At 42.1% G+C, this 27,672-nt stretch overlaps 1 protein-coding gene across 1 annotated transcript; it reads left to right on the forward strand.

The window, feature by feature from the left end:
• kank2 (KN motif and ankyrin repeat domains 2) lies at positions 1-27,516 on the forward strand. Its single transcript, XM_086073727.1, has 13 exons — positions 1-137; positions 10,316-10,389; positions 17,837-17,918; positions 18,151-19,488; positions 20,610-20,813; positions 20,892-21,000; positions 21,802-22,272; positions 22,352-22,439; positions 22,540-22,759; positions 23,914-24,056; positions 24,340-24,540; positions 24,700-24,798; positions 26,612-27,516. The coding sequence occupies exons 3-13, from the start codon at positions 17,882-17,884 to the stop codon at positions 26,666-26,668; spliced, it is 2,967 nt and encodes a 988-aa protein (XP_085929853.1). The 5' UTR covers positions 1-137; positions 10,316-10,389; positions 17,837-17,881; the 3' UTR covers positions 26,669-27,516.
• The last annotated feature ends 156 nt before the right edge of the window (positions 27,517-27,672 follow it).

Genomic DNA, 27,672 nt, shown 5'->3' on the forward strand with positions numbered 1-27,672 from the left:
GAAATGGGTGCTGCTGGCCCTTTAAGAGGAGCGGGAGGAGGCGCGCGGAGCATCTTGGCTGCGGTGTTTTTGTCTGTCTGTCAGTGAGCGCTCCCGGAGCCGAGGCGGCTGGAAGGATTTACAAAAACGGGGGGCAGGTAAGAAGAGACTCCAAATTCTATATTATTCGTTGTTTTCAAACGAAGAGGGGGGAAAACGTTTGCTGTTTTTCATTGGTTCGATTGGCACGTGCTGCGTGCCAGCTGCTAGCTTACTTCGACCCCCCCCCCTCCCCCTCGAATCAGTCGGTCCTATTTGCTATATTTTCTAAAAAAGTAACATCACTATAAAGCGTATATTTGCTCTCATATAAACACTTTATTTAGCTGATAAAAATAGTTGAATTTTACGCCCTTTGCCATGTGATGAATGGGTCTCGCGCTCTCCTCAAGCTAGCCAGATTTGCAATATGCGCCTTCATAATAATCATTTCAAATCAAAATCAAAATGGTCGTCTAACGAACATGTGTTTTTATGTTTGCATACCGTTTCAAATTGTGTTCATCCGGCTCGTGTGTATCAAATCTCTGTGTCCAGTCCATCAGTCATATTGTGTATTGTTCTAAAGGGCTCCTTGTAAGGGGGTGGTGGTCTTGTATGCGTGCGTGCGTGCGTGTGTGTGTAGCGTGTGCTAATGACAACTTTTTGGACTGAAGAAGTGTCAGCATTACGGCATAACATGTGACGTCGCCCCCTTCCTGCCCGCCCACCATCCATGCAAAAGTCCAATCATCTTTTTACAGTGTCATTACTTTTTTCTTTTTTCTTTTTTAATGTGAATGTCCATGCAGCTGCTCAGGGGAGAGGGTGGGTCCGCGCTTTCTGCTGCTCCTCATTACTTCCAGATGTTGGTCCACTTTTTCCCCCCACTAGTCTTGGCCTCAAAATGTGCTCTTCTGGTCGGGTTGTAGCTGTCCGGTGGCCACCCGATGGTGTAGCGGGGGTCCTCAAAAGATGGGTGGAGGGTGCACCCGAAAAGTGGTCCTTTTGATCCAATTTCCTTTCACAAATTATGCTAATCTGAGTCTGCAATACATCACAGCATATGGTAGCGTTTTCTCTTATTATTATTGATAATTCTATTGATTCATTGACTAATTGGATGGAAAAATATTTAGTGAAAATCATTTCCCCCCCCAATTACTGCTTCTTAACCATTTACTGTTGCTTAATGATTAAACAAAAACATTAGTTGAGCAAAATATCACACAAGAGTGAGTTAATTTAATTAACTTAATTACAGTCGTTTGGACTTTGTCAAGCTTTTACATGTTAATAAACATGACAAAAGCTACAAATGCGCTTTGTCTTTGATAAATCTCTTTGAAGGACTGAATTGAATTGTTCCATTTTAAAATATATCACCCTTAAAATGTATCACATCACACCCCATGTATAAAGATATTGAATTGTCTTTTTTTAGAGAGAGAGAGAGAGAGAGAGAGAGAGAGAGAGAGAGAGAGAGAGAGAGATGTACTTTGCGTTCAATGTAAGGTGACATTTAGGGCTGGGCAATATGGCCAAAAAACAAAATCTCGATTTTTACAGATATATTCAGGACGATTACAATTTTAATCGACCCATGCCGATACCATGCCGATACCATACCGATACCTACGTTTTTGTTTTTTCAACATGAAAAAGCTGTCCTGCCATTGGTTCAGAGCATTCAAGGGCCAATAGGATATCTTAGCTCGGCATGCAAGACACAAGATGCTGCATCCAAAGTCCTATATTAGCATCAGAATTAATGGTAACGGCATGTTACTTGTTAGTACTCACCGATACGATACCACTGTTTTAATGCAGTATCGGGGTCTCTGCCGATACCAGTATTGGTATCGGAACAACACTAATACTGATTCTAAATGAGTTTTGACATAAACTTAACATTCATAGTTTTCTCTTAGATGCCACAATTAAGTAGTTGGTAGCATTCTGCCACAAAAACATTTGAAGGTAACACAACATAAGAACAACAGCTTTTAATAATCCAAAAGACAAAATTCAATTTCAAGATTTAGAATGTTTTCAACGATTCGATTTTTAAAATGACGATGTATCGAATTAATTGGATTTATTGCCCAGCCCTAGTGACATGTAAATGCATATTGACAAGATGCAAACTTGTTGTCAAACTCAAAATGAGCTAAACTTGAAGCTGATCATAATTATTTATGGCCACGTTTTTGTGACATGCTATTTCATAACAAACCAGTTGTTGTTGGGGTTCTTAGTGAACTGATGTCACATGTGCTCTGATGAGAGTTGTGTGGACCATGGCAGGATGCGGGGGTGTAGTCACGGGCCGCATGTATCAGTCGTCCGTACAATACGGCACTGTTGGCGCTGGTGTACAACGGACCCTGTTCTAATGCCAGCGGTCGGCCCTTGGGATGGGCTCTGTCCCACCGAGTGGTGTGCGGCTCCTCTGTTTGTGTCACACTCTGTGAAGCGAGTGGACCCAAATGCTCCAAAACCACCCAATGGAACCATTTTGCAACAGTGGTAACGCGACCCTTAGCTGAATCGCTACCAAACATAACTTGTTTCCGCATTGTTTTTGACTCCTGGGGACCCCGCGGAATCTCGTCCCTGGAATGCAATGCATCTTGTTCTAACTTTTGGACCCCCTCGCCGGGGGCTGCGTTGGAATGTGGGGTTATAAATCCCATTTGCACACCGGGCCACACGCCGGCAGGACTAATGAAATTATACCCCGGAACCTGCATGACATTGTGGACTGTCTACTGATTAGCCGCAGAGTGCACGGCTGGATAATGAAGCATCTGTTCTTGTGCAACAATACACCGCATCACTCTAATGTGGAAAGTTTTCTCATGAAAGGACGCTTTTTTCTGTTATTGTACATGAAATCAAAGAGTCTTCAGAGAGTGCATGGAGGAGGAAATGAAATAGACTTTTTAATGAACCGAAGCTGATGATATTATGGGGTTTGATAAAGATAGAGTTAGTGTTGTGCCGGCCCCAATACTGGTATCGGCAGAGGCCCCGATACTGCATTAAAACAGTGGTTTCGGGGAGTACTAACAAGTAACATGCCGATACTAGGGGTGTGAATTGCCTAGTACCTGGCGATTCGATTTGTATCACGATTCATAGGTCACGATTCGATTTGATACCAATTAATCCCGATACGAATCAATAAATTGATTATTGCGATTAAAAAAAAAACTCAAGAAAGAAAGAAAATACAAATCAGTAAACTTGTACATGTACACTGTAAGATTTGTATAAAAATGTTTTTATTTATCTGAAAATTCAGGCTTATAACTGAGCCACTGCATTTAACAAATGCAATTTCATGTTTGAACAGCACTGAAATAAAATATTAAAGCTTAGTGTTCCATTAATATAACATTCTTCCATGCTTAACGTGTGAACCCTAACCCTAAGACATTTTTTTGAATATTCCCATTAAAAAATTGATGTTTAAAAATCAATTCGGCCGCATATTGAATCGATTCGAGAATCGCGTGCTGTAGTATCGCGATATATTGCCGCATCGATTTTTTCTAACACCCCTAGCCGATACCATTAATTCTGAGTAGAACCTGGAGAAAAACGCTTCTCTAAAGTTTTCTTTTTCGATGAGACCTGCCCCAAAAGTACAACCCACCCGATGCATGCACAAAGAAATGTATCCCTTTAAATCAAGATTAGAACAACTGAGTAAAAGGTTCCAAAGAGATGCTTCCAGAAACACACCCAGCAGGAGCAGCCAGATGACAAAGAGCGTGATGCTTTCCAAGGGCCGCTCCCAGACGAGCAACAGAACCGGCGCTGCTAATATAGAGACCGTGCTCAGGCATTTGCCTCGCCTCGCCTCGCTGCTTTTGGCCAGCACACTTGCTGTTTGCAGTCGGGACCTGTTGCCAATCGAACCGTCCTATCCTGTTGAGATGCGCTTATTAACATTTTTGGTGTGTTCTTATGGCAACAAACACACTGGCCCAGTGAAAAAAACATAACCAGATACTATAGGCCTACTTGTAAAATGAATTGTTACAGGATAGTAAATCAAGTTGGAGTGGGCATATGGTCGGATCTGGATGAAGTGGAAAGAATATTCATTAATTCGACTTGAGCGACTTTAATTGAATAATCGACCTGGAAACCTTAAACTCACAAACATCCCAGAGTAGGTTAAGCATGTTTCCCCCCCCCCCCTTTTTTTTTTTTTTTTTTACATAGTGAAAGCGGCCCTTCTTCAGCCACCTTTGCTTTTTACACAGAACAGAGTGAAGGCAGGTATTTCCATAACTGTATTTGCGCTTTCACACAGTGACACAGCTTCCCGGAATCAGAAGATTAGTTGTGTGATGGTGTCAGCATGCCTGCACGGTGAGACGTCACATACTGTATGATTTCTAAATTGTATGGCCGTAACTATCTGGATTTCTGACCCTCAGTTTGATACAAAATTGTGTTATTATCCATCCATTTTATGAACCGCTTATTCTCACGAAGGTTTATTATAAATATTATTATAAATATCACACACATAAACATACAGTATATTAGGAGTGTGCATCTCTCCACAAAAAGACAACTTCACTCGTCCCTCAACACATCGGGTACGATGCGATTCACAGATGTGCCGCTTTTAAAATGTATCGATTCAATTTGTTTTGATATGGTACCTTTTGTTGTGTGTGCATATATTAGGACTAGGTGATTAAGAAAAAACGTAATAATCAGTTATTGTGATTGATATTGAAATCACGATTAAGTAACACGGCTATTTATTGATTGCAAAACATATTTATTCAAATACCCAAGCTCAACATTAAAACTTCAAAAAAATATATAATATAATTTTAAAAAAGGAATATGAAAATTGTAGCAATAAAAAACCAAATAAATACCTGTTTTGCCGCCTTGGCCTCAGGGACAGTGCGGGCCATGCATGGAGATAAACACTTACAAAAAGAGTAGAAGAAGAAAGTTGTGATTTAATTGTACTCATTTTTCACAATTAGGATGAATCTATGCCTTGTAAGTATTGTTATATTACTTGTCTGTATGTGTTACTACAGAGTTTGTGTGTGAATTTTCGTTATTTAAAGGAACATTACTCCTGGAACACGAAGCTCATTTTATACTAGTCTGTTAGCATTAGCATTGTCTGGTATTTAAATAAATAAGAACGTGTATCTCAAGGCACTATGAGCACATCTGGCTGTATCTGGATCAGCATACTGTACACGGGATGTCAGGAGGAGCGCGTCATGGTCGTGTTGTGCCTTTTCAAAGGCGACACGTGTTGGTGTCGACTCTAGAGTTTTGTGAGTTTCAGTTTGGAAAGTGTATCGCTACAGGCTTATTAAATGGGGGAAGGAACCGACAAGATCTGTGGACAAAAATGACTTCCCGTGCTGTGGCGTCCAATCGAGGCTGGACCAGAGCTTTTAACCCCATCTCCGCTTTGAACAAGCATCTTCCTTCCGCCTGGTCTTCATCTTCCTCCCCTGACGACCCCCGCCGTCGCCATCACTCTTAACCCCCCCCCCCCCCCTCCCATTAAGGCATTTCTCCCAAATAAGCCAGCCCCTGCTTTTTCTTCTCTTTTTGGGCTGTTTCTTTCCGGTGCGGTGCCTCTCCCTTGCTCAGTTTCCTGTTGGGATGACCCAACAGCCGGGCCGCCGGGCGTTTACTCGGCTCAAGGAGTAATGTGAGCCGCCGGGCCCCTCCCTTTAAGGCCAGCGCCAGACCGCTCAGCACGTCGCCATCCGTCCCGCCACGCTCTTTTAACGCAAGGAGCAGGGATTTTTCCAAAAGGGCCGAGTCCCGGCGGCGACGTCCCATTGGCCCGCCACGACTCCACTGTGTTGCCATATGCATGACGAGGTCATCAGATTCCAGAACACTAAGGTCTCCTAATGTTAACAATCTGGCTGTTATACTGTATACATTTTGCTGACGTATTATATGGTGGACTGAAAGAAGCCATCTGTTTTCCACATGGTTTGCGTGAATAGACGCGTCCCTGCTGTTGTGTAACTTTTTCATGCGTCTCCATTAAGATTGGCGGCCCCCGAGCTGAAAGTCTTGACCATAAATGAGCTTCAGTCAGGAAAGATAAAGTACTGCCTCTGCTCCTCATGAGCGCGCTCTTTTGTTTGAGTATTTTTAGACCCGGAATGCGCAAATCATGGTTATCCTCAGGGCGAAGACATTTTAAATTACATATTGACTTTTTGTTCGCTGTTCCTGTGATCTTGCGCGTGATCTCCCTCGTGTGTACGCTCGCCCATCTGGGAGTTGACTGGATCTTGGATTTGCAGTGATTCACACTGGCGGGCAAAAGTTTCCATTGAAAAACTTTTCACTTTTACGTCATCCCGTCTCGTTTATTCTGTTTTCCTGGCTTGGGAGGAAGTGACCCGGTTGTTACCGGGCCCTTGGGGGGTTTCTCCCTTTCCTGTAAAGCCTTCCTCCGTCGGACCTCGACACATTAGCACCAATTAGCTGGGAAATGTCATTGCAAATGTTGCTCCGGACACATTTGAAGGAGCTGGATCTCAACTCTTGCGTCATCCGAGTCTTTACCTGACTACATTGGCATAAAGGTCGCGGCTGGGTTTGTGGATCAGTGGGAGGGGCAAGACTTTGGACGGTGTTGCTGCGTCTGGGGTTCTGTGAGTTTAAAGTTGCCTCCTGCACAAGCGCCACATCTTTTGCTGTCTTTAGCGCGCGTTTCTTGGCCTTGAGTTTGTACGAATCAGGATTCAAAGTGTTTAGTGGTATGTTTCCGGGAAATCAAGACATCAAAACCACTTGAGTGTCAGCACGCGGGTCCCAAACAACACTTCAGCAGCTTATTTGTTTGTTTTGAGGTGCACTCTCTTGCCAAACACTCATGCACATGCTGTCTGTCTTGCTCGGTGATGCCCCTCCTCTCTTTCTATTACAACCAGCTGTGGAACCGGGGGCCCTGCATGAATGGCTCTTTGTGATTTGCAGCCCCGCAAAAAGGTTTGTTGCTGCCCAGGCCACTACGCCCTCTCAGCTCAGCGCCTCTGACGTGACACAATGAGCTCAACGGCAACAACAACAACAAGGCTTGCTTTGGTTTTTTGTAAAGGTCACTCAAGAGATGCTTGAAAAAAATGTCATGGTAGCGCGTCACAGGGGAAGTTTGACAATCAGCAGACGCCGTCACACTACTCATCCTCCACATACACGCACTCCCTACACAGCAAAGGAATGTAAAGCCTTGATAACAGCAAACTGTACATTTGGCTTCACTTTGGTACGATCCGCCATTTTATGTGCTTCCGCTGTCACAAGTTAGCGCAACTATAACAAGAAATGCAGAGATGATCACGATGTTTCGCACCGGGAATTTTATGCATCCCCAGGTTCCTTTACGGATCCATGTCACTTTTTGGCAACAGTTTGTGCTTTAAGCTGTTTAATGACACCCCGGTTGTGGTTAATTGTAAAACTCAACACACAACTGAAAGAATTACACACATTTTATATTTTAAATACAAGACATACTTCGTTTTAGAAACATCGCCAGTGCTAATGCTACCAGTCAATGTAAAATCCCATTGACATGCTAACGGGAAATTTGCATTGAGTTCTGGGAGTGATATTCCTTCACATAATGAATATTCTCACGCAAGTGCATTACACAGTAAAATCGGAAGTGTAAATTTAACTCGCATAGTGTTAAATTTAACACTTTCCCTGAGTTTATGTGGTTTTCACCAGTTCTGAGTTAAATTTACACTTTTTTAATTTAACTCTTTGGTATAGTGAAATTACAACACCCATAGTGTTATTATTTGACACATAAGAGTAACTTACACTCTAAAGTGTTATCTACTTTCACCTATCGCTGTAGTTTTTTTTCACATTATCAGTGTTATTTCTTAACACTTAAAAGTGTTATTTCCTTTCATATTTTTTTGTATTAAAAGAGAACTCAACATAAAGTCAGACTCTTGCGCCGCACATCACTAAGATTTGAAATCGGCGCTTAGAGGGGGTGTTGCCTGGAGGACCGTTGGGTTGCGAATGGGGAGAGGGTTGGGCGTGGTCTGGCTGTGATTGACAGCAGCAAATCACTAAGAAGCCGTTTAAGGAGGCGTGTACGAGAACGAGCCGGTGGGTGGCGGGGGCGACTACGTCATGCGGAACAAGTGACGTAGAATGTATCGTCATAATGTAATGATAATAAAAATAAGTAATAAGAGAACAAACGGCCAAATTGTGTTTATCTCAGTGTTAGGTGGCACCAAACACGGTTTTTGCCCCCAAATTAAGCTTTAAACAAACATGTACTAAAATTTAAAAATAATGACCATGACATGTAGACAGCATTTGTAGACACCAGTTTATCAGCAAAAAAAAGTTGATTAAGTGTTGAGTTATGCTTTAATTTCTCACAGTATTGTTGGTACTTTTAACCATGGAGTGTTATTTTAGTTCCTTTTTTTTTTTGGTGTGTGTTAATTTCTCACAGTTTAGCGTGACAACCCAAGTGGAGACAGTGGGTCTCGAACCTAGTTCCTAGCACTTGGGGGGCACGAGATAGTACATGTTCGTTGCCGCAAAATTCTTACTTGTAGGCCTTGTTCCCGCACGACGCGCGGTAAATATGAATTGCCGGTACGGAAAAATATCCACTTCGTTTTTAGTTTTACAGAAAAATAATGAACATAAAATACAGTACTCATGAAAATCCAGAAACTTTATGTTTTATGTCTCATTTGCTTTTTCTATGTAAACTCGTGAACAAAATAATTCAAGAACTGTATAATTTCATCCTTACCTTATAAAACTGAATAATCCATCCCCAGAGTTGTCGTTAAAATCCAGGGGAAAAGGCAGCTGCCTTGCAGGAGAAAAGAGCCCGGATCTATAAGGTAACTCAGCCTGGAGTCAATGAGTTGGTCTCGCTGAAATAATGCCACCCGAAGAGCTTTTTCTTCACTGTGAGTGTTCAAATAACACCCAAATCAACACCCAGTAACTAAAAAATTATTAACACTAAATTTTCAACTCAATTTAACACTACAGAATTTACTGTGTAGTAACACATACAGACAGGTAATATGGAAATACTCAAGCCATAAATTGTCCCTAGTGTGGGAAAAACAAGTTACAGGAATCAATGGAAAATTCGCAACATTCTTCTTCTACACGTTTTATATTAATGTACACACAAGGCACGCACAGATGGAACAGCTGGTATTTAGTTTTATTTGTTGCTTTTTTAATTACTATTGTTTTAATATTTTTTTCTTTTTTTACTATTTATTTTCTGGTTCTTTTAAGTTATATTTAAAGTCCCGGTTTGTTAGTTGAACAAGTTAATTGTGATTTCAATATCAATAAAAATAATCCTGATTAATATGTTTTTCCATAATTGCATGCAGGTGAGCTGCAAGTATTATTTTTGTCCACTTGGAAACGCCATCCTCACGTTCTGCTCAAAGATGTCCTTTGGCTTTGTGTTTGTATAGTTTTAAAAGGCTGGGTCTGGCTTGGTGAGTGACGTGGGTGTCAGCAAATGAGTATAGATTTGTTTCTATGCCATAAAGTGGCAAAGTGGCTGGTCAACTTCAGCCCCTCGTCCTCATCCCTCATCTGTACTTTACAAATAGTACAGTGAACGAGGAGAAATCTGTGTGACGAGCAACCTGCTGTGACTGTTGAATTCATTTTCGCCGCCTTACACCGTGTCGCACTGCTGCGATGTCACACTATTTTGCTGGCACACCCCACGCTGGAGCACGAGGTCAGATTTATCGTCCCAAAACCGTACGGTGGTAAATTGAATTGCAGCGCTTGGTGGAAATGTGGTTTGCGGCTCATGGTCTTCGCTTGGAGTCTGAAGGTGACTTGTGCAGCTGTTGTAAGAAAACATTTCACAATCACACACTGCAGGGAGGCTCCCACCCTGAGGGGATGCTCGGTCGACTTCAACCTACCACAAGCAGGTCAGACTGAGATCGGCGTCTCGCAGCGGCTTTATTGTTCACATCCGCGGTGTTTCTCAGAACGACTGGAATGTTTTTGCTGGCATTGCAGGCAGTCTTTAGAGTGTTGCGGGGGCCGGCCTTTTCCAACCTGACATAAGTCTGTTTTTATATGTGAGTCAACAACTTTAATGGTGTTGTGAGCGACGCGTCTGATGACCACTTGCCACAATCCTACTGACGGTCTTCCTTCCTGAGTTTTGCATTTTTCTGATGGTAATTGGCCACAGTCTAAGCTTTCTTGCTTGTTTTTCTCGCAGGTGCTGGCCTGAAAAAGCGAAAGGAGGACGGCAGTTGAAGGAGAGCGGCGACGAGCGGGCCCCCGTCGTTGCTGGTATGAAACGGAAAATATGGTCTTTCTCTTCCTAATGCAAAAACCATTCCAGAGCTTGGGAATCTTGGTGGAAAAAAACCCCTAATAGATGGTGGTATTTCTGATTTTGCAATACTGAGATTTAATTCTTTGTAATGGCAACAGCAGTGAGGTGACTCAGTTTGTGTGGAAGCGGTGATTTTGATACACTTGGAGGAGTCACAACCCTGGGAATTTGAAATGACTCTCAGGGCTGGTCTCGCTCTTTCGAAAACGCAAACTGTAAACTTATTGTGAATCACATCTTGTAGATACCGGCGCGCGGCACTTTCGATGCGCCATGGGAGGTCAAACGTGTAATGCGTGATCTTGCAAGACATTCTGCAGATGTGCATTTAGCGCACGCTGACCTGCATCTTTACCACGCAAGGTTTTTAATCTTAAAGGCCAGGCAGTGGAGGAGTTTACCCCATTAACATGGCACGCAGATGCACTTGAAGGGATCATCGCAAAGGGGTGGAGCTGCACTTTTGTCCTGCATGAGGCTGCTTGCTCAGAGAAAGTCATCTGAAGGTTGGTGGTACGGCGCGAGAGACGAGGCAATGGATTACATCGCCTTGATAGATTATGCACATAAGCATCTACTAATTAATCTACAGGAGGTCCTCTGTTTATTTACAGAGTAAAGATTACCAGAGGAGTTAATAGCGGAGGTCTGCTCAACGATGTAGCTCAACTTCCTTGAGGTGACATTTTGTGATGGTAGCCTACATTAGTTGTGCACTCCATTTGTTTGTGGAGTTTATGTGTTATCAACATGCATGTGTGGGCTATGATACACCCCCAAAAACAGTTGGGTCAAAAATTGGACCGACCCACTAACTTTGATTTGATCCAATTTTGGGTTGTTTTGTACACATTTTTACAAGGGAATTCAGAAAGTTCAATTCCGAAATTAACTTGGGTCAATTTGACCCAACATTAAACTGGGTTGTTTTATACAAAGCAATGGGCTCTTTGCACAAATCCACTACTTCCTGAACTCAATACCACTCCTTCATTTCCTGTCTTTCATGATTGGACAAATTGATTAATCCAGGTGTGTGTGGCCATTGTCGTTGTGGTTACTGAGGTCAGGCACACCTGGATTAATCAGTTTGGAGGAAATGAAGAGTGGTAATGAGTTCGGGAAGTAGTGGATTTATGCAAAGAGCCCATTAAGAAAGTTGGGTCAAATTGACCCAAGTTAACAGGTCATCCAAATTGTGAACCAAATTGGGTTGTTCTTGATCCAGCAGTTTTAAGAATGTACACTCTACAAACAGTTGGCGCGAAAATAAGCCAAATTGGATGAAAAGGGACGGACCCAACTTTTTGGGTTATTCAATTAACCCCAAAAGTTGGGTCAAATGATTAAAAACACACACAAAAACATATACTCTTGGGTATTGGGTTGCTTTGTAGGTTATTAATTTAATTTGACCCAACTTTTTGGGTTAAATAACTCAAAAATGCATTTTTGACCACAATGTTTAACCCAAAATGTTGGGTCATATGAATAACCGACAAAACAACCCAAAAATGAGGCTACATTTTTTTTGTTAAATATCTCAAAAAGTTGGGTGGTGCATTCTTGACCCAATTTGGGTTATTTTCGACCCAAGTGGTTTTAGAATGTACCATATGCTACTCCACAGTCTCCAGTTTGCTGCTTTGCTCTTACTGCTCTCAGCTCATCTCATCTGTACACGTCTACGTGTACTCTATTTGTGTCAATTGAAGTCACTTCCCAATTGGCTGTTGTTCGCTTTCGTGTCACGGTCACATTGTCAGACAAACTGGGCGTTTATCTGTGGGTTTATCATTTAAAAGTGTTTGTCCCAACTGTTTTATGAGCTGATTGTTGAGACTTGAGAGGGAAAAAAAGTAGTCTCAACCTAATTATTAAGCGATAGCTGAAAATCAGTCGTTTGCTTGCTTTGACAGGAATGGAGGAATGCTCAATTACTGGTAATTACTGGCACATGTGTATGATAATGTTCCACTTCTATCCTATAGGTGGCAGTAGTGTGCATTGCAAAGTTACTGACCGTTGCCGTAAAATAAGAAAATTCCATGTCCACTGTCTTGCAGAGATTTTATTAAAATAAAATAAAAATAAACTATCATTTGCATCCAAGCTTTACAGCAGTGGGCCTATCACACATTTTCAAAGAAAGCCTGTTCAGTAGAATTCAGAGTTAGAACAGCAAACATGTGGACAAAGGTTTGTATTTAACCTTAATGCCTACATATTTTTGTATAAAGGCTTACAAAATGAGTAAGAACAGGCTGTCTCTGTTCGCTTGTCATCTCAACTCAATGGAACGCTCAGTGCGGAGCATGCACACGGGGGAGTGCGTTACTGCCAGCGAGACAGATGCGGAGGGAGGCTTCTTGCCGTGGGTCTCTTCTTCTTTTTCAAACGCTGATGTGGAAAAAACAGATGAAAGGTTTTTGTTTCTCCAAGTTGAATGGAGCCTCAGCCACCAGTCGGTCGGGTTGAGGATGTCTGGTTGCGTAGCTGCACACTCTAATTATATCTCATCAACTGTCCCCTGTCAACTCCGCCCCTTCACACGCACGCACGCACGCACGCACACACGGTCCTGCTCTGTAGAACATGAAACATCAATGTGACACTTTAATTCCACACTGTAGATAAACAGAGCTAAAACCGCCTCGCTTTCATTCTTGATTGTGATTATTCCACATCACGATTTTGTCTTCATGTATTTCCCATCACCCATTTTGCCGTCTCCATAAATCCTGGTTGTGAAAAGTCATCCAAATCACTGCTGGAAAGACAAATTCCCCTCCAGAGTCTGCTCCAGTACTCTTGGCTAACTTATCAAACCTATCAAATTCAACACAGGAACTGTCTCTCATTTAAACAGTTTCAAATGTGGCAAGTGTTAAGCTGTGCTTCAATGTCAAAGTGGCTGCGCTTGTACTGTATGTGTGTGCGTGTGCGTGTGCGTGTGTGTGTGTGTGTGGCAGTGTTGGTATGAGCGGGTGATGAAGGGCACAGATAAGAGAAATGGCAGCGAGGCATTAAACTGACTCTGGGACCTCAAACATACCAAGTGCATTTAGTCAGCGTTTCCAAGTGTCCTACTTTTCACCAGCCAGCGGGCAGTCACAAAAAGTGAACGTCGCGAACTCGAAAAGTAGCCTTAAAATGACGTGAACTGACAATGCCACACACACACAGAAGACACACTTACACACTCAGTCAGTCCTAATGATATAAACAATTTCAAGTGATGCTCACATGTAATCCATTACAGATCGCTAATTGCTGGCATTATAAGCTACAGTACGTTATTGCTGTTTAGTACGGCCTAAATTATGTTAATAGATTGACACCCTCAAGGCACAATCCCAACACAACAAATTGCAAATGACACTTACTTTTGTTCGACCAACTTTCCATTGGACTTTTGTATCCACTTACAAAATGGAACCAGAACTGTTTTTTTTACATATCATTCTTAGTTGTCCTCCAAATGATTATTTTAAGCAAACAGACGCTAACCATAACATTTACAGAGTATATCAGCCTGGAAAGCCAATCAATCAGTCTCAACTTAATTTCAACTCAAAGTCATGGTCTTGATTTAGGTTGAAGTCCAAGACTTGGTCTGGACATTGTCTCAGCTCAAAGTGTTGTTCTTAACTTAAACTCTACTGAAAATCTTTGTGTGTTTTTTTGCTTTGTTTTTGGTCTTAACTTGGTATCTATTACTCAAAATCTTGGTCTTAACCTAATTTTAGCTCCATGTATTGTTTTTGACTTGGTCTCAGCTCAAACTGTTGTTCTTAACTTGGTTTCTGCTAAAATACTAAGTTCTTGGTCTTGGCTTAGTTTCACCTCCAAGTCTTGGTCTTGACTTGTCTCGACTCAATTTCTTGGTCTTAACTTAGTCTCTGCTCACAATGTGGGTCTTACTTTAGTTTAAAACCAAAGTCTTGGTTTGATCTCAAGTTAGACTGTGCAGGAGAATTTATGGACACAATTGCATTTTTCCTTGCGTTACTGAGATTGTAATGGGCACATCATTAACTAGATTAACTACAAAATTGCCAGTGTTAGATTAACACTGAGAGTGTTAAATCTAACACTAGAAAAGTGTTTATATGTGTCCACACCAATGAGTGTAAATCTGACACTTTTCCAAATGTTACTTCTTTCACAGTTAACCAGTGTTACTCCAACACCGTAAAGTGCTAAAAATTGACACTGCTGTCAGTGTTAAACATTTCATTCTGCCAAACTGCACTTTACTCTGGTAAATGTTACTTCATTTATGTAGTGTTTTTCATCCTTACAAGGCCCTCAAATCACTTTACACGGCATCTGATGACACGGCATGAGGAGCAAGTGGGGGTTCAGTATCTTGCACAAGGATACTTTGACATAGTCACACTGGCCTGGGATTGAACTCACACTCTCAGGGTCAGGTGACGAACACTCTACAATTGAGCCATGCCACCCCAGCAACAACTACTGGATGAATCGCTATTAACTCATTCACTGCCATTGACGTCAAAAATTCATTTGAACTATTTCTATCAGTTTAACATTTTTTCCCACTTTTGTTAACAAGAGTATGAAAACCCTAAACAAAAAAATATTGTACATTTAGAACAGATATAAAATTTGTGATTAATCGTGAGTTAACTACTGAAGTCATGTGATTATTACCCAAAATTTTAATCGCCTAAGTATTTATTTTTTATTTTTAATAATCTTTTCTTTTTAAAAGAGAAAAAGATAATATTAAAAATTAGGGGCGTCAGGCGATTACATTTTAAAATCATAATTAATCCAATGACTTCAATAGTTAACTCACAATTAATCACACATTTTATATCTGTTCTAAATGTACAATAAAAAAAATTATAGGTTTTCATACTCTTGTTAACAAAAGTAGGAAAAATGTTAAACTAATAGAAATAGTTCAAATTTATTTTTGACGTCTATAGCCGTCAATGGCAGTGAATGAGTTAAAATGTTGACAGCACGCTGGAAAATTTAACACTCAAGGTTACACCTAACATCCACCCCAACACTCAAGGAAATTTACTTTCTGACAGTGTAACTTTTTATCGTAACAGTGTTAAAATAACACCACTTACTGCATATTTGATCCAACACAATCACAACACCGAAACTCATGTGCCGGATTCAGGTTAAATATTACATCCTCTGACTGAGTAAGTTAATTTTTTCCAAGTGGACAAACTGCGATGCCGGGCGAGCTTGTGGGCTTCCAGGGAAGGAACAAGCAGTCATGTGTTTGAGGAAAACGCATCACGGCCCTGTGCAATTAGCACGGAGCAGAGGGAGGCCAGCTAAGAACTCCTGATCATCAGCTGACATTTGGGCAAATGGTGGGGAAAGCAGCTGAAGAAAAAAAAAGTCAGGGAAAATTACGTGCGTGCATGTGTGCGTACACCCGGATTTTGCGAGGCAGAAGTTTGCGTGCGCAGACGATTCCTAATAAGGCTGCAAGTCTCAAACCTCTGTCCTGGAATTAGCTGCCAGGAAACTTTTCCCCCCGTAACTCCTCTTCTGCACAGACTAAGAAGAGAAACAAACATGCACAGGCAACTGTGACCCGCCACGCTCAGAAAAATGGACGGATAAAATTAGCTGGGGGAGGAAAATGGGGGGAGGAGGCAAACTGGAGGCGCACAATAACAATGATGTGCTGAAAAAGTGAAAGTGGGGACTTTCCAGAATTACTTTACGTAGCTCTTTATTAGGAAGCATTAATATGCTTTTTTCTCTTTCAAGCAGAAGTTTTGTCCCTCGTCGGATGTGAAATTTAAAAAGCCCACCATTTGGCATATATGCTTTTCAATGCAGCAAAGGTTGCTCTATAGAGAGGTTATCAGTGCCGCTAGTGGCAATTCAAAATGCGAGATGTCCCGACTGGTCAGCTATCCATCGGAGTGCTTTGTACTCATTAAGATTGCTCGGGAGCTGGAACCTATCCCAGCTGACTTTGGGCGAGAGAAGCGGGGAACACCCTGGGCAAAGTTATACATAAAGAAGTATTAGAATGTGAAGTTGGAGTACCTGGAGAAAATCCATGCCAGCACGGTGAGAACAAGTAGACTATACATATAGGCAGACCTAAAATGAGATTCAAACTTTAAAGACACTAGAACACTCGGAGAACCACACAATTCACGCTGAACTAAAAGCCAAGGAATAAAAGTGGGTCTTAAAACACTCTTGAACATGGAGGGGCAGATTGTTCCACAATTTAGGACCAACCACAGAGAGGGCCCTATCCCCCCTAGTTTTAAGTTTCTTCTTAGGCACCACGAGCTCGAAACTGGCCCTCAGACCTCACTGGAGTGTACTTCTGGAAGAGGTCTGAAATGTACGCATGGGCCAGCCCGTTCAAAGATTTCAAAAACAAACAATTTGATCTTAAAACCAATTCTAATATTAACAGGAAGCCAGTGCAAAGACGCAAGGATTGGCAATATATGTTTCATAGTTTTGAATATGTGTGTCGAATAACGTGACAAAAACAAAAATAATAAATTACATTTCTTACATTCAACTTGTCTTACTCTGACCAACCAATCAGAGGATGGATGCATTTGAAATTTAATTGGTTAAAGAACCCAAGTCCACATAGAGATTGAAATCTGATTGTTGGGAATCAAGTTTGTGGATCAAATACTAGAATTTTGATAGTGACTGTAATTCAGTGCTTCAAAAGTGTTAAGGCCATCTGACCACTGAGAGATAAGTGAAGTAATCCAGTAGGGGTGTGCAGAAAAAATTAATTCTCATAAGAATCGCGATTCTCATTTAGTACAATTCAGAATCGATTTTGTGACATTTAAAATCGATATTTATTTAAATTATTTTATACTGTCTTGCCTTTGTCTGTGTGCCTTTATTTGGAGCGCTGTTCATGTTGTACCCGGTTTGGCCACTGAGGGGCAGAGTGGTTCCATGCGGTCTAATACACTGTTAAATTGCAGCCACATTAGAGAATAGAAGGAAAAATTCACGATCAAGTTATTCCAATAAAAGTTTTTTTTTTCAGCGTGGAGCTGTTCTTTTGAGTGATAAAAGTGCCGCGAGTAGCGAGCTAATTAGCATTAGCGAGCCAGACTGGAGTAGATCATTACAATTCCTTGCACATCTACAGATTGAAGCAAAAATCATTGTCAATCAAATCATTTTGAATCAAAAATCGTTCTTAATCGAAAATCGATTCTGAATCGAATCGCAGACCCCAAAATCGGAATTGAATCGTGAGACGTTCAAAGATTCCCACCCCTATAATCCAGTGTTGCTGGGGCAACACCAGAGATGCAAAGGACATCTAGTCAATTTTTAATCTCGTTTGAGTGTTTTAAGTAAATTCAAATGTTTGTGTCTTCCCACCACCAGGTGAGAGTAAACGGCTGACTATCTGATAGCAGCTACCTGCCTAAAATGGCTCAAGTGCTGCATATGGACCCTGGCTTCCCAGGTAGGTTTGATTTAATCTTAATCCCACTTGCTTTATTACTTGCTGTGATGCCATGAGAAATAAAGTGACGTTAAAAGAAGGGATCGAGGAGGTTGAATCACATTCAGCCTCATTATCCTGCCTGCGTACACAAATAACACAGCGGCCCAGAGTTGATCCCATTTTGTGAAGTCTGAGCCCAAGATTAGACATAGATTTCCGTTTGTTTAAAGTTGTTTTCCTTCCGCTGCAGGGAAGCTCAGCTCGCCAGCTCCCGCCTCCCTGCACGGCAAGGAGCAGGAGGCTCCCTACTCAGTGGAGACCCCCTATGGTTACCGTCTGGACCTGGACTTCCTCAAATATGTCAACGACATAGAGAAGGGCAACACCATCAAGAAGGTGCCCATCCAACGCCGGCCGCGCTACGGCTCGCTGCCCCGCGGCGGCTACGGCTACACGGGCTCCTGGTGGACCTCCACGGAGTCTCTGTGCTCCAACGCCAGCATGGACAGTCGGCACTCCTCCTTCTCCTACTGCGCTCCGGGCTACCATACCGCACACAGGCCCAACTTCAGCACTGCCCGCGTGGAGAAGACCCTGTTGGATGCGCGCAGGAAACTGGAGGAGGAGAAAGAAGGAAGGAGGCTCTCCAACCTGGGCAGCATGCACAGCAGCGTGGTGGGCTCCAACACCTCCATTAGCAGCGCGCACAGCTTCAACCGCGCCCACGGTGGAGGAGGAGGAGGAGCTTTCACCCCTATGAGCTCTGGCCTGTCCACCCCGGTGACGCCCACCCCGGCCCACCTGCAGCACGTCCGGGAGCAGATGGCGGCCGCCCTGAGGAAGATCCGAGACCTAGAGGAGCAGGTGAAGACCATACCCGTGCTCCAGGTGAAGATCTCCGTGCTGCAGGAAGAGAAGCGGCAGCTCAGCGTCCAGCTGAAGAGCCAGAAGTTTCTGGGCCACACCATGGGCTTCAACCGAGGTCGCAGCCGAGGAGAGCTGTACATCGACATTCCGGAAGAAGAGGTGAGCGCAGGCGCGAAAGGGACGATGTCTCCCACCACGGCGGAGGGCTCCAAACAAGATTCGGGATGCGAGATCGAGGACACGGTTATTGTGGCGGGGGCCAGACCGAACGCTAAACGGGAGCTGCGCACAATTGGAGTGGGACCGGAGGGCGAGAAGAGCAGCCGGCAGGTGGGGGTGGGGGTCCGGGAGGTGGACCTGGGGCTGCTGCCGGAGGCCGAGGCTCTCAAGAACCAAGTGGTTCATCTGGAGGGTCAGCTGAAAAGAATGATGGAGGAGCTGCAAGCGACGTGCGCCCAGAAGGACGAGGGCCCTCGGGCCGAGCATCCGGTGATGGCCACCACCATGGGCTGGCAGGAGCTGCAGGACGGCAACCTGCAGACTGTGGTCAGCTTCACGCGGCAGTTCCCCAGCAGGGAACAGAGAACTGTTGGCATCCAAGTGTACACGCTGGAGCAGCCCACCGTGGTGGAGGTGGGCACTTTGCTACGAGCGGTCAGCTGCGGCTCCCCCTCGCCGCTATTGGAGGGCCACCACAGAGCACAATCTGACGCCTCGGCAGGTATTGCAATAACTTAAATTAAAAAGAGAGAGAGAGAGAGTATTGGGCTTTCAGGTATCATTTCAGGATGAGCCTAAAATGCATTTGAACCTTTACAGCACAACTTCAGGAAGAAATTATTAACACTTTTGAATCTCTCTTCAGTTTTTCAGCGCAAAGCATTTAGCTCTTTACTGATAAGGAGTTGTATGGAAAAATTCACAAATCAACTAATACATTTCCTGGTTCAATTAGAATTTGCATTGGTTGTTGTAATCTGATTTGTGACTTACTGACATTTGTTTACGCTTGTTTAATAGAATTTCGTGAAGTTGTGGTAATGAACACTTAAAAGGCTGCATGTCAGTCATGTCAAGATAACAATGCTTTATGAAATACAGTCATTTGTAGTTCATTTGCTTTATTTGTGTGTAATCCTTACTATAAGACCAACACATCCATCTACAATAAATAGGGATTTTTTTTTAGACCAATAACAGTATGAGTACTCAACTCTTGAGTAGTCACTGATACCATGCACTCAAAACAAAAACTGTTTGGTCAATTCTTAAAATGGCCACAAGAGGGCAGTTGTATCGACTGATGTCGCAAGTGTCCATCTCAAATAATTCATCAAAAAATGTTTTTAATTGTAATACAGATTAATGTTTTGCTTTGTTTAAAAAAGAATACATGTGAAGAGGACCTTGAAAAACAATAATCACATATTAAATCACAATTGCAAGATTGAGGAGAAGGAAAAAAACATGTTAAAGATATTATTGAAAATCGTTCAGCGGTAGAAGAAGAAGTTGATCAACAATACAGGAGTCTCACACTGTCATCTGCAGGTTGCAACACAGAGACTGGAAGAGTAACAAAAACATCTGTTGTGAATTTTCAAACAGCAAGTTGTGTCAAAAGTACTGACGCATTGAAGTGCATTCAAAAGTTTAAAAGAGGGCAAATTAAGTTCACATGTTTTTATAGCTTGATTCTAAAATTTCACCTCAAATCCCAATATGCCTAACTTTTTTTGTGAGTACTGTATTTTATTCCATTTTCACTTGCTGTTGTAATAATGGCCAAGGGTCCCAATACTTTTGTCTCTACAACCTGCAATAAAATGTGTCCTTCTCCAGAAGCTGCGGTGGGGCTGCCGATCGCGGTCAGCTCCAAGCAGGTGCGCGACATCCTCAAAAGCGAATTGTCCACGTCGGTGCCCGTATCCAACCCCGCCGTGGCTGTTGGCACAGCCGGCAATCAGATTGCCGCCGTGTGCTTCAAAGAGGACGAGTCGTGCCTGGAAGTTGCCGCGGAGACGCCTCAGGACGGCCACGCCACAGGTAAGCCGTTGTTATAGACGCTGCTCATCGCCTCCGTTCCGCCGTCTTTTAAGGGACTGATTTGAAACTTTTGCATAGATTCGTCTCCCCAATCCTCTCTGAGGTCCATCATGAAGCGGAAAGCAGAGGGAGAGCCTGGCTCGCCATCCACCAAGAAAAACCTGCACTTCATTGGTGTTAATGGAGGGTAGGTGTCAGTTTAACACAACATACAGACGGACTCGTTTATAGTAATATTATATAATCTTTTTTTTTTTTTAAAGAGAAAAAATATTACAAGAATATTACTACGAAATATAAAGAAACATGAATTACACTCAAAAATATTTCAGGCCTAATTGAATGTTTATGTAATTTTTTTTTACATAACAAATTCCCATTAGATAATTTTAACACAAACCTACCAAATAAAACTCATTAGTCTAATAAAACCTATTTACTTGAAAATTCATAATCCTCAGGTTTATGTATTTAGTAATAATAAAGTATAATTACTTTTTTCCTTTTTTAATGTCTGCATTCAGTTTCATCCCAAAAACATACAAATAAAAAAAAGGGGGGGGGCATAAGTGTTTTTCACATGGCAGCATATTTATTGTGTATAGGTAACCCGATTATTATGCAATTTAAACAATATACTTTATGTATTTTAAATAAGTACTCCGATTAATTTAGAGTAATTATACTTTATTAATATTAAATACAACAACCTGAGGAATATGCATTTCAAATAAATAGGCTTTATTAGACTAATGAATATGTTTCATATAAGGTTTATTTGGTAGGTTTGTGTTAAAATTATCTCCCAAAAAGTACATGGGAATTTTTAAAAATTACATAAATCTTGTGTAAGGAGAGACGCCACAGAAAATGTTTGTACTGTATGAAGAGGTAGACTCACTGCAATAATAAATATATTAGTGCTGACAAAAATATGCCTAGAATATTATATGATTATATATGGAAGGATTTATGTTGTTTTCCACAGTTACGAGTCGACGTCGTCCGACGACAGCAGCAGCTCGGACGACGAGAGCGACTCCAGCGAGTATCACGAAGCCAGAGAAAAACTACCCGAGTCCACGGCCGAGCACCAGCAACCCTCCCGGCCTCTAGAGGGCGACGTACCTCAGCAGACAACCATCCACTCGCCGGCCGACACTCCGCCTGCAACCGCGGACAGATCTCAACCGTCACCGGCGACCGAGGCTGCAGCTCCAGAATGTTCCCCCCAGACATCGCCGCCCGGCGCCAGCCCGGCTCACCCGTGTCCAGCAATCGCTTCTGCCTGCCAGGAGTGCGTCGGCCCGACATCAGCCACCAGCACTGAATGCAAGTCGCCTGTTACCTCCTCAGCGGCCCCTCAATGTGCCACTCAGAGTCCAGACGTTGCCAGGCAGCAGACGGACACCGTGAGCCCTGCCGACCAATCGGAATCCGAGGCGACAAAACAAGTCAGGTAAAGCCACGAGTGATTTGTATATTTCGAATATGACACGATGACAAATCGTCAGGAGTCTACTTTGTCGTCGTTCCAGGTTGGAACTAAGCGACAGCCTGATGGCGGCTCTCCATCACCTTCAAAAGGCCCTCGGAGAGCCCAACGCCTTCAGCCAGCAAGGAGCGGTACGCCAAATCCTCATCATCAATTGCGTCTTAAAGAAAAGAAAACATATTACATTTTACAAAATAAGTCACATGGATTCTTCATGGTGTATCCGCTCAGAGGGAGGCGTACACCAGCGTGCTGCAGGAGTGGCTACGCGTGTCCTGCCACAAGGCGGCGGATGTGGCGGCGGTGCAGGCCTACATGGACGCTTTCGCCGCCGTCTCGCCACAGTTGCTGCAATTTGTCATCAATATGGCGGACGGCAATGGCAACACGGCGCTGCACTACACCGTCTCGCACTCCAACTTCCCGGTGGTCAAACTGCTGCTCGACACTGGTGAGTTGTGGAGCCACTAGATGGCGCTGTGGTGAGAAAAAAAAAGAGTATTCTTTTTTTTTTTTTACATATGTCACAAGTTATGCCGACCCTGCGTGTGGGGCCCTCTGCCCTGGTTGCCAAGGAAACAGCATAGTCAGACTGATGTTGAAACTAGAAATTCTGCCTAGCAACAAGTGGTTTAAAGGCATCCATCCATGCACTTTCTGTCACATTTGACCTCTTTAGGGTCGTGGGTAAGCTAGATCTTCTCCCAGCTGACTTAGTGGGTGAGATACGTAGGCAAAGAATAGCCACGACTGGTCGCCAGCCAATCACAGTCCATATATTGTGTACACAAAAGAAACATTCACATTCACAACTACGGGCAATTTAGAGTTTTCAAAATAACCTAACAAAGAAAATCGTAACTCATTCACTGCCATTGACGGCTTTAGACGTCAATTTTTTTTTTAACTATTTCTATTAGTTTAAAAAAAATTCCACTTTTGTTAACAAGTGTATGAAAACCTAGAAAAAAGTTTTTATTGTACATTTAGAACAGATATAAAATTTGTGATTAAACATGAGTTAACTATTGAAGTCATGTGATTAATTACAATAAAAAAAATGTAATCGCCTGACAACCTGATTTTTAATAATCTTTTCTTTTTTTAAATAATCTTTGTTCAAAAAAGAAAAGATTATTAAAATTTAGTGCGTCAGGCGATTACAATTTTTTATTGTAATTAATCGCATGACTTCAATAGTTACCTCATGATTAATCTTGTCTAAATGTACAATATTTTTTTCCCTAGGTTTCCATACTCTTGTTAACAAAAGTGGGAAAAAATGTTAAAATAATAGAAAGAGTTCAAATTAATTTTTGACGTCTATAGCCGTCAATGGCAGTAAATTAGTTCATATTTTTGGGGGCTAATATTTTCTTTTATTTTTGTGTATTATTATTATTATAGTATTTTTGCTACTACTGTATTTTTTTTGTTTTTGTTTTTTGAAGATGAAATGAGTTGTAGTAAGGTGCAGCCTAACCCAGCTGACTTTGAGCCATAGGCAGAGTTACATCGTGGCCAGCCAATCACAGGCCACATACAGATAGGCTGTGATTGAGAGGGTACTTTTTTTGGTACTGTTTTGTACTTTTTCCTTAACAGGTCTGTGCAATGCTGACAAGCAGAACAAGGCGGGTTACACGGCCATCATGCTCACCGCTCTAGCTGCCTTCCACTCGGACAGCGACCTTCAAACTGTCCTGCGGCTACTGCAAACTGGCGACGTCAACGCCAAGGCCAGCCAGGTGCGCCCTCTTCTGTCTGCTTGCTGTTACTGCGAGATCGAATGCTTCGCAAAGAACCAATTCAACAAACAAGAAGAGTCGCATTATTTTGTCTTGGATGAGTGAGAATGAAGAAAAATGTACATTTGATATTTTTAATGATGTTGTGACAGTAAGTTAAAAATGACTTGGGATGTGATGCTATTCGCTTCACAGTATTGGGATTGGCGCACTTGGGCCAATGCAAATCTCTGAATTGATGACCTCGATGGGATATTGTGGATTTTCAACGTGTGTCTGACAGGCCGGCCAGACGGCGCTGATGCTGGCGGTCAGCCACGGGCGGGGGGACATGGTGCGAGCCCTTCTGTCGTGCGGCGCCCACGTCAACATCCGCGACGAAGACGGCTCCACGGCGCTCATGTGCGCGTGCGAGCACGGTCACGTGGACATCGTGCGACAGCTCCTGTCTGTGCCCGGCTGTGACGCCACCCTCACTGATCACGTGAGCGAGCGCCTTCTTTTCTGTCCCAACACTTCCGTCACATTGTGCCTTTTTTGTGGAGACTCCCGCCAAAGAAGAAGACAAGCCATCCACGTCCAAATTGCAAATGAATGAATTTAAAAATCCCTTTTCCATCCCGTGTGTGCTGATGTGTTCCAGGATGGCAGCACTGCGCTCTCCATCGCCCTGGAGGCCAGCCAGAACGACATCGCCGTGCTTCTCTACGCTCACCTCAACTTTGCCAAGCCCCCCTCCCCTGTGAGTAGAGCTGGGCAAGCCACCGTATCTTTGATTTTAACTTCTCGTGATCATAAAAATAATCAAAAAAAAGTGATAAATATCCCAACGTTCCTATGAATGCATCACGTGACGAATGCTTTTCTGCCCCCCCCCCCCCCTGTGTGTGCTTGAATGTTGAATGTCACCCTGAACTGTTTCATGGCACCCCATTTGGAGTTTACTGTAACAGGAAACGCACAACAAAAACAGTTGAAATACAAGACATACTTTATTTTTGAAATATTGCCAGCCAATGTAAGATCCCGCTAATTGAAAATGAACATCCCCTTCCGGGAGTGATTTTCCTTGAAATAACAAATATTCACACACAAATGCTGTAGGAACACATACACACAGCTAATAAAACAATACCCAAAGAATATATTCGCCCTAATCTGTGAAAACTAAGATATATTAATAAAGCTCAATTGCATTTTTTTTTCTTCTGCTTTTTTTTTTTTTAAATTGCTATTATTTATTATTTAGCTTTTTTGCTCATTTATTTTCTGGTTGTTAAAGTTGAGTTTTAGTCGTTTAATAAATACTAATCATGATTTCAATATTCATCAAAAATAATTGTGATTGTTATTTTTTTTATTATAAAAGCAGTTAACATAACTTAAACCACAATCACTTATTAAAAAACACTCAAAATGACTTTTTGTAGTCGTAACTCAGTAAACAAAACATTTGCTATTATTTATGATTTCGATTTTTTTTGTGCTCATTTTCTGGTTGTTCTCTCAAGTTATATTTAAAGCTGAGTTTTGGTCATTGAAGAAATACTAACCATGATTTAAATTATAATTAGTGCTGTAAAAGTGAAAGCGTTAGCTAATTAATTCATCACAAAAAATGATTGCATTAATTATGTATTAACGCACATTAATCACACTATTAATTTTCACTGCAGATGATCCTTTAGCTGACGGGATGGTTACGTTAAAGCTAGCACAGGTTGTGTTTGAGCAATAAACATAACCACATGCATTAAAGTAAAGCATTTTGCGTCTGACATTGAGAATATTTGTTCTCGTCAAAATATTGGGGTCCTTTTTTTTTCATTTTAAATGATGCAAGTAATTGGAAAAAGAGGAGGATAAGAGTGTGCAGTGGGTCAAAACATGTTAATGAAGACGTCTTCATAACATTAAATGTATAAAGAATGAACACATAACAGGTGCTCTTCAAATTTGGCGGGCAAAATATGTTGATAAAAAGCCTTTTTTAATTAAGTGATTTTTATTTTTTTATCGTTTGACAGCTCTAATATTAATCAAAACATTTGGGAACATTATAAGTAGGCCTACTGATCGTCTAATATTTTTTTTCCCCAATAACTCTTTGTTGTTGTTGTACTGATGACACAGGGTCACATGCAACTGGTTACTGGGTGTTCAGTATCTTGAACTGAAATGCTGTAAGTCCACTCCAGACCCCCCCCCCCCCAAAAAAAATATTTTCATGTGTTTTTAATCAGGAAAATACCACTGTGTAACATTGTACAGAGTAGAATGTGCAAAGAATTAAGTCGTTGGCGCATCATGATAAAATCATTGTGGCGCCTTCGGGTGTGCACGTCTTGGCCACTAGGGGCAGTATGATAAAGTCATGCCGACACAAAAAGATGATTTTTTAAACTATAAATAACTTATATCAGGTGATTTTCACACATATATATTTATATTATATTATACGTAGATGCTGGCTAGTTGCGGAGGGGCCCACCGCGGGAGTTCATTGTAGTAGCACATTTGCACCAGCATGCCAACGACTTCCTTTCATCTTTTAGGTCTCTCCAAAATCTCCTCTGCTGGGCTCGTCTCCTCCCGCCGGTGAAACGAAATGAACGCCTGCCCCGTTATTTAAGCACATGACGATGGAGTGATGGTCCACATGACCCACCAACGCCGCCGTTGTCAGCCGTGTTTTTGTTTGTTCTTGCGTATTCTGAGTGTTTTGAAGAAGATGATGCCAGCCATGTGGAATAACAAGAGCCACCCTCTCTCGCTCTCTCTCATGTTCGAAGAAGTGTCCTTGATCGGTTGCGTCCACGTTCTCACCACCGCAACGGTTTGATATTTATACACCAAATGTTTATGTATTCTATTTTTGATAGTTTTTCCTTCCTAAATCTGATTTACCTCAGGACCTCGGCGGATGACTATTTTTTACTTTATTCACACCAGCCAGCAAATGAATCCGTTTGATAAGGTACTACAATGTTTTTGTTTTTATACATGAAGGCTGACAGCCTCAAGGAAGAATTGAAGTGTATTCGTACGTGTTGATCGGGAGAGGCCACCAGGCTGAGCAATCAGCGGTGGTCACCAATGGAGGAATAGAAACAGAAAGTGTAAGTTATATGGAAATAATATATGTCCATCTCAACTGGTAGCTATCACACCGATAATCCGAGTGCATTGGCCATTGTTGTCAACATTTTAAAGACTTTATAGGCCCACTAAACTTTCATATTCACTTTGGAGCAAGTCACGTTTTATAAAGATGTTTCATTTAAGCATCTATCTTTTTTTTATACACATTTGGGTTTTTAAGCTCACGCCTCTTTTATGTAACCGCACAGCTCTTAATTCAGCTCATTTCTTATCGAGGGTTATGTACAATTTTTAGACTGTGTTTGTTCTGTAATTTGTGCATTTTTTGGAAGAACTAATAAATAAGGACCACACTGTCCCTGGGTGTTGAATTTAATTGTTGCAATTGTACTTCAAAAATTATTTTATTTTATTTTTTTAAATAATTTTTAGGTTATTGGTAAAACTACTGCATAGGAGAGTGTGACTACTACTCCTGCTCTGAATTCGTGTCAGATGTCCTTGTGCATCCACC

Source organism: Leptonotus elevatus, chromosome 1 (assembly GCF_054856555.1).
Source record: "Leptonotus elevatus isolate MCC_2025b chromosome 1, RoL_Lele_1.0, whole genome shotgun sequence".
NCBI lineage: Eukaryota > Metazoa > Chordata > Actinopteri > Syngnathiformes > Syngnathidae > Leptonotus > Leptonotus elevatus.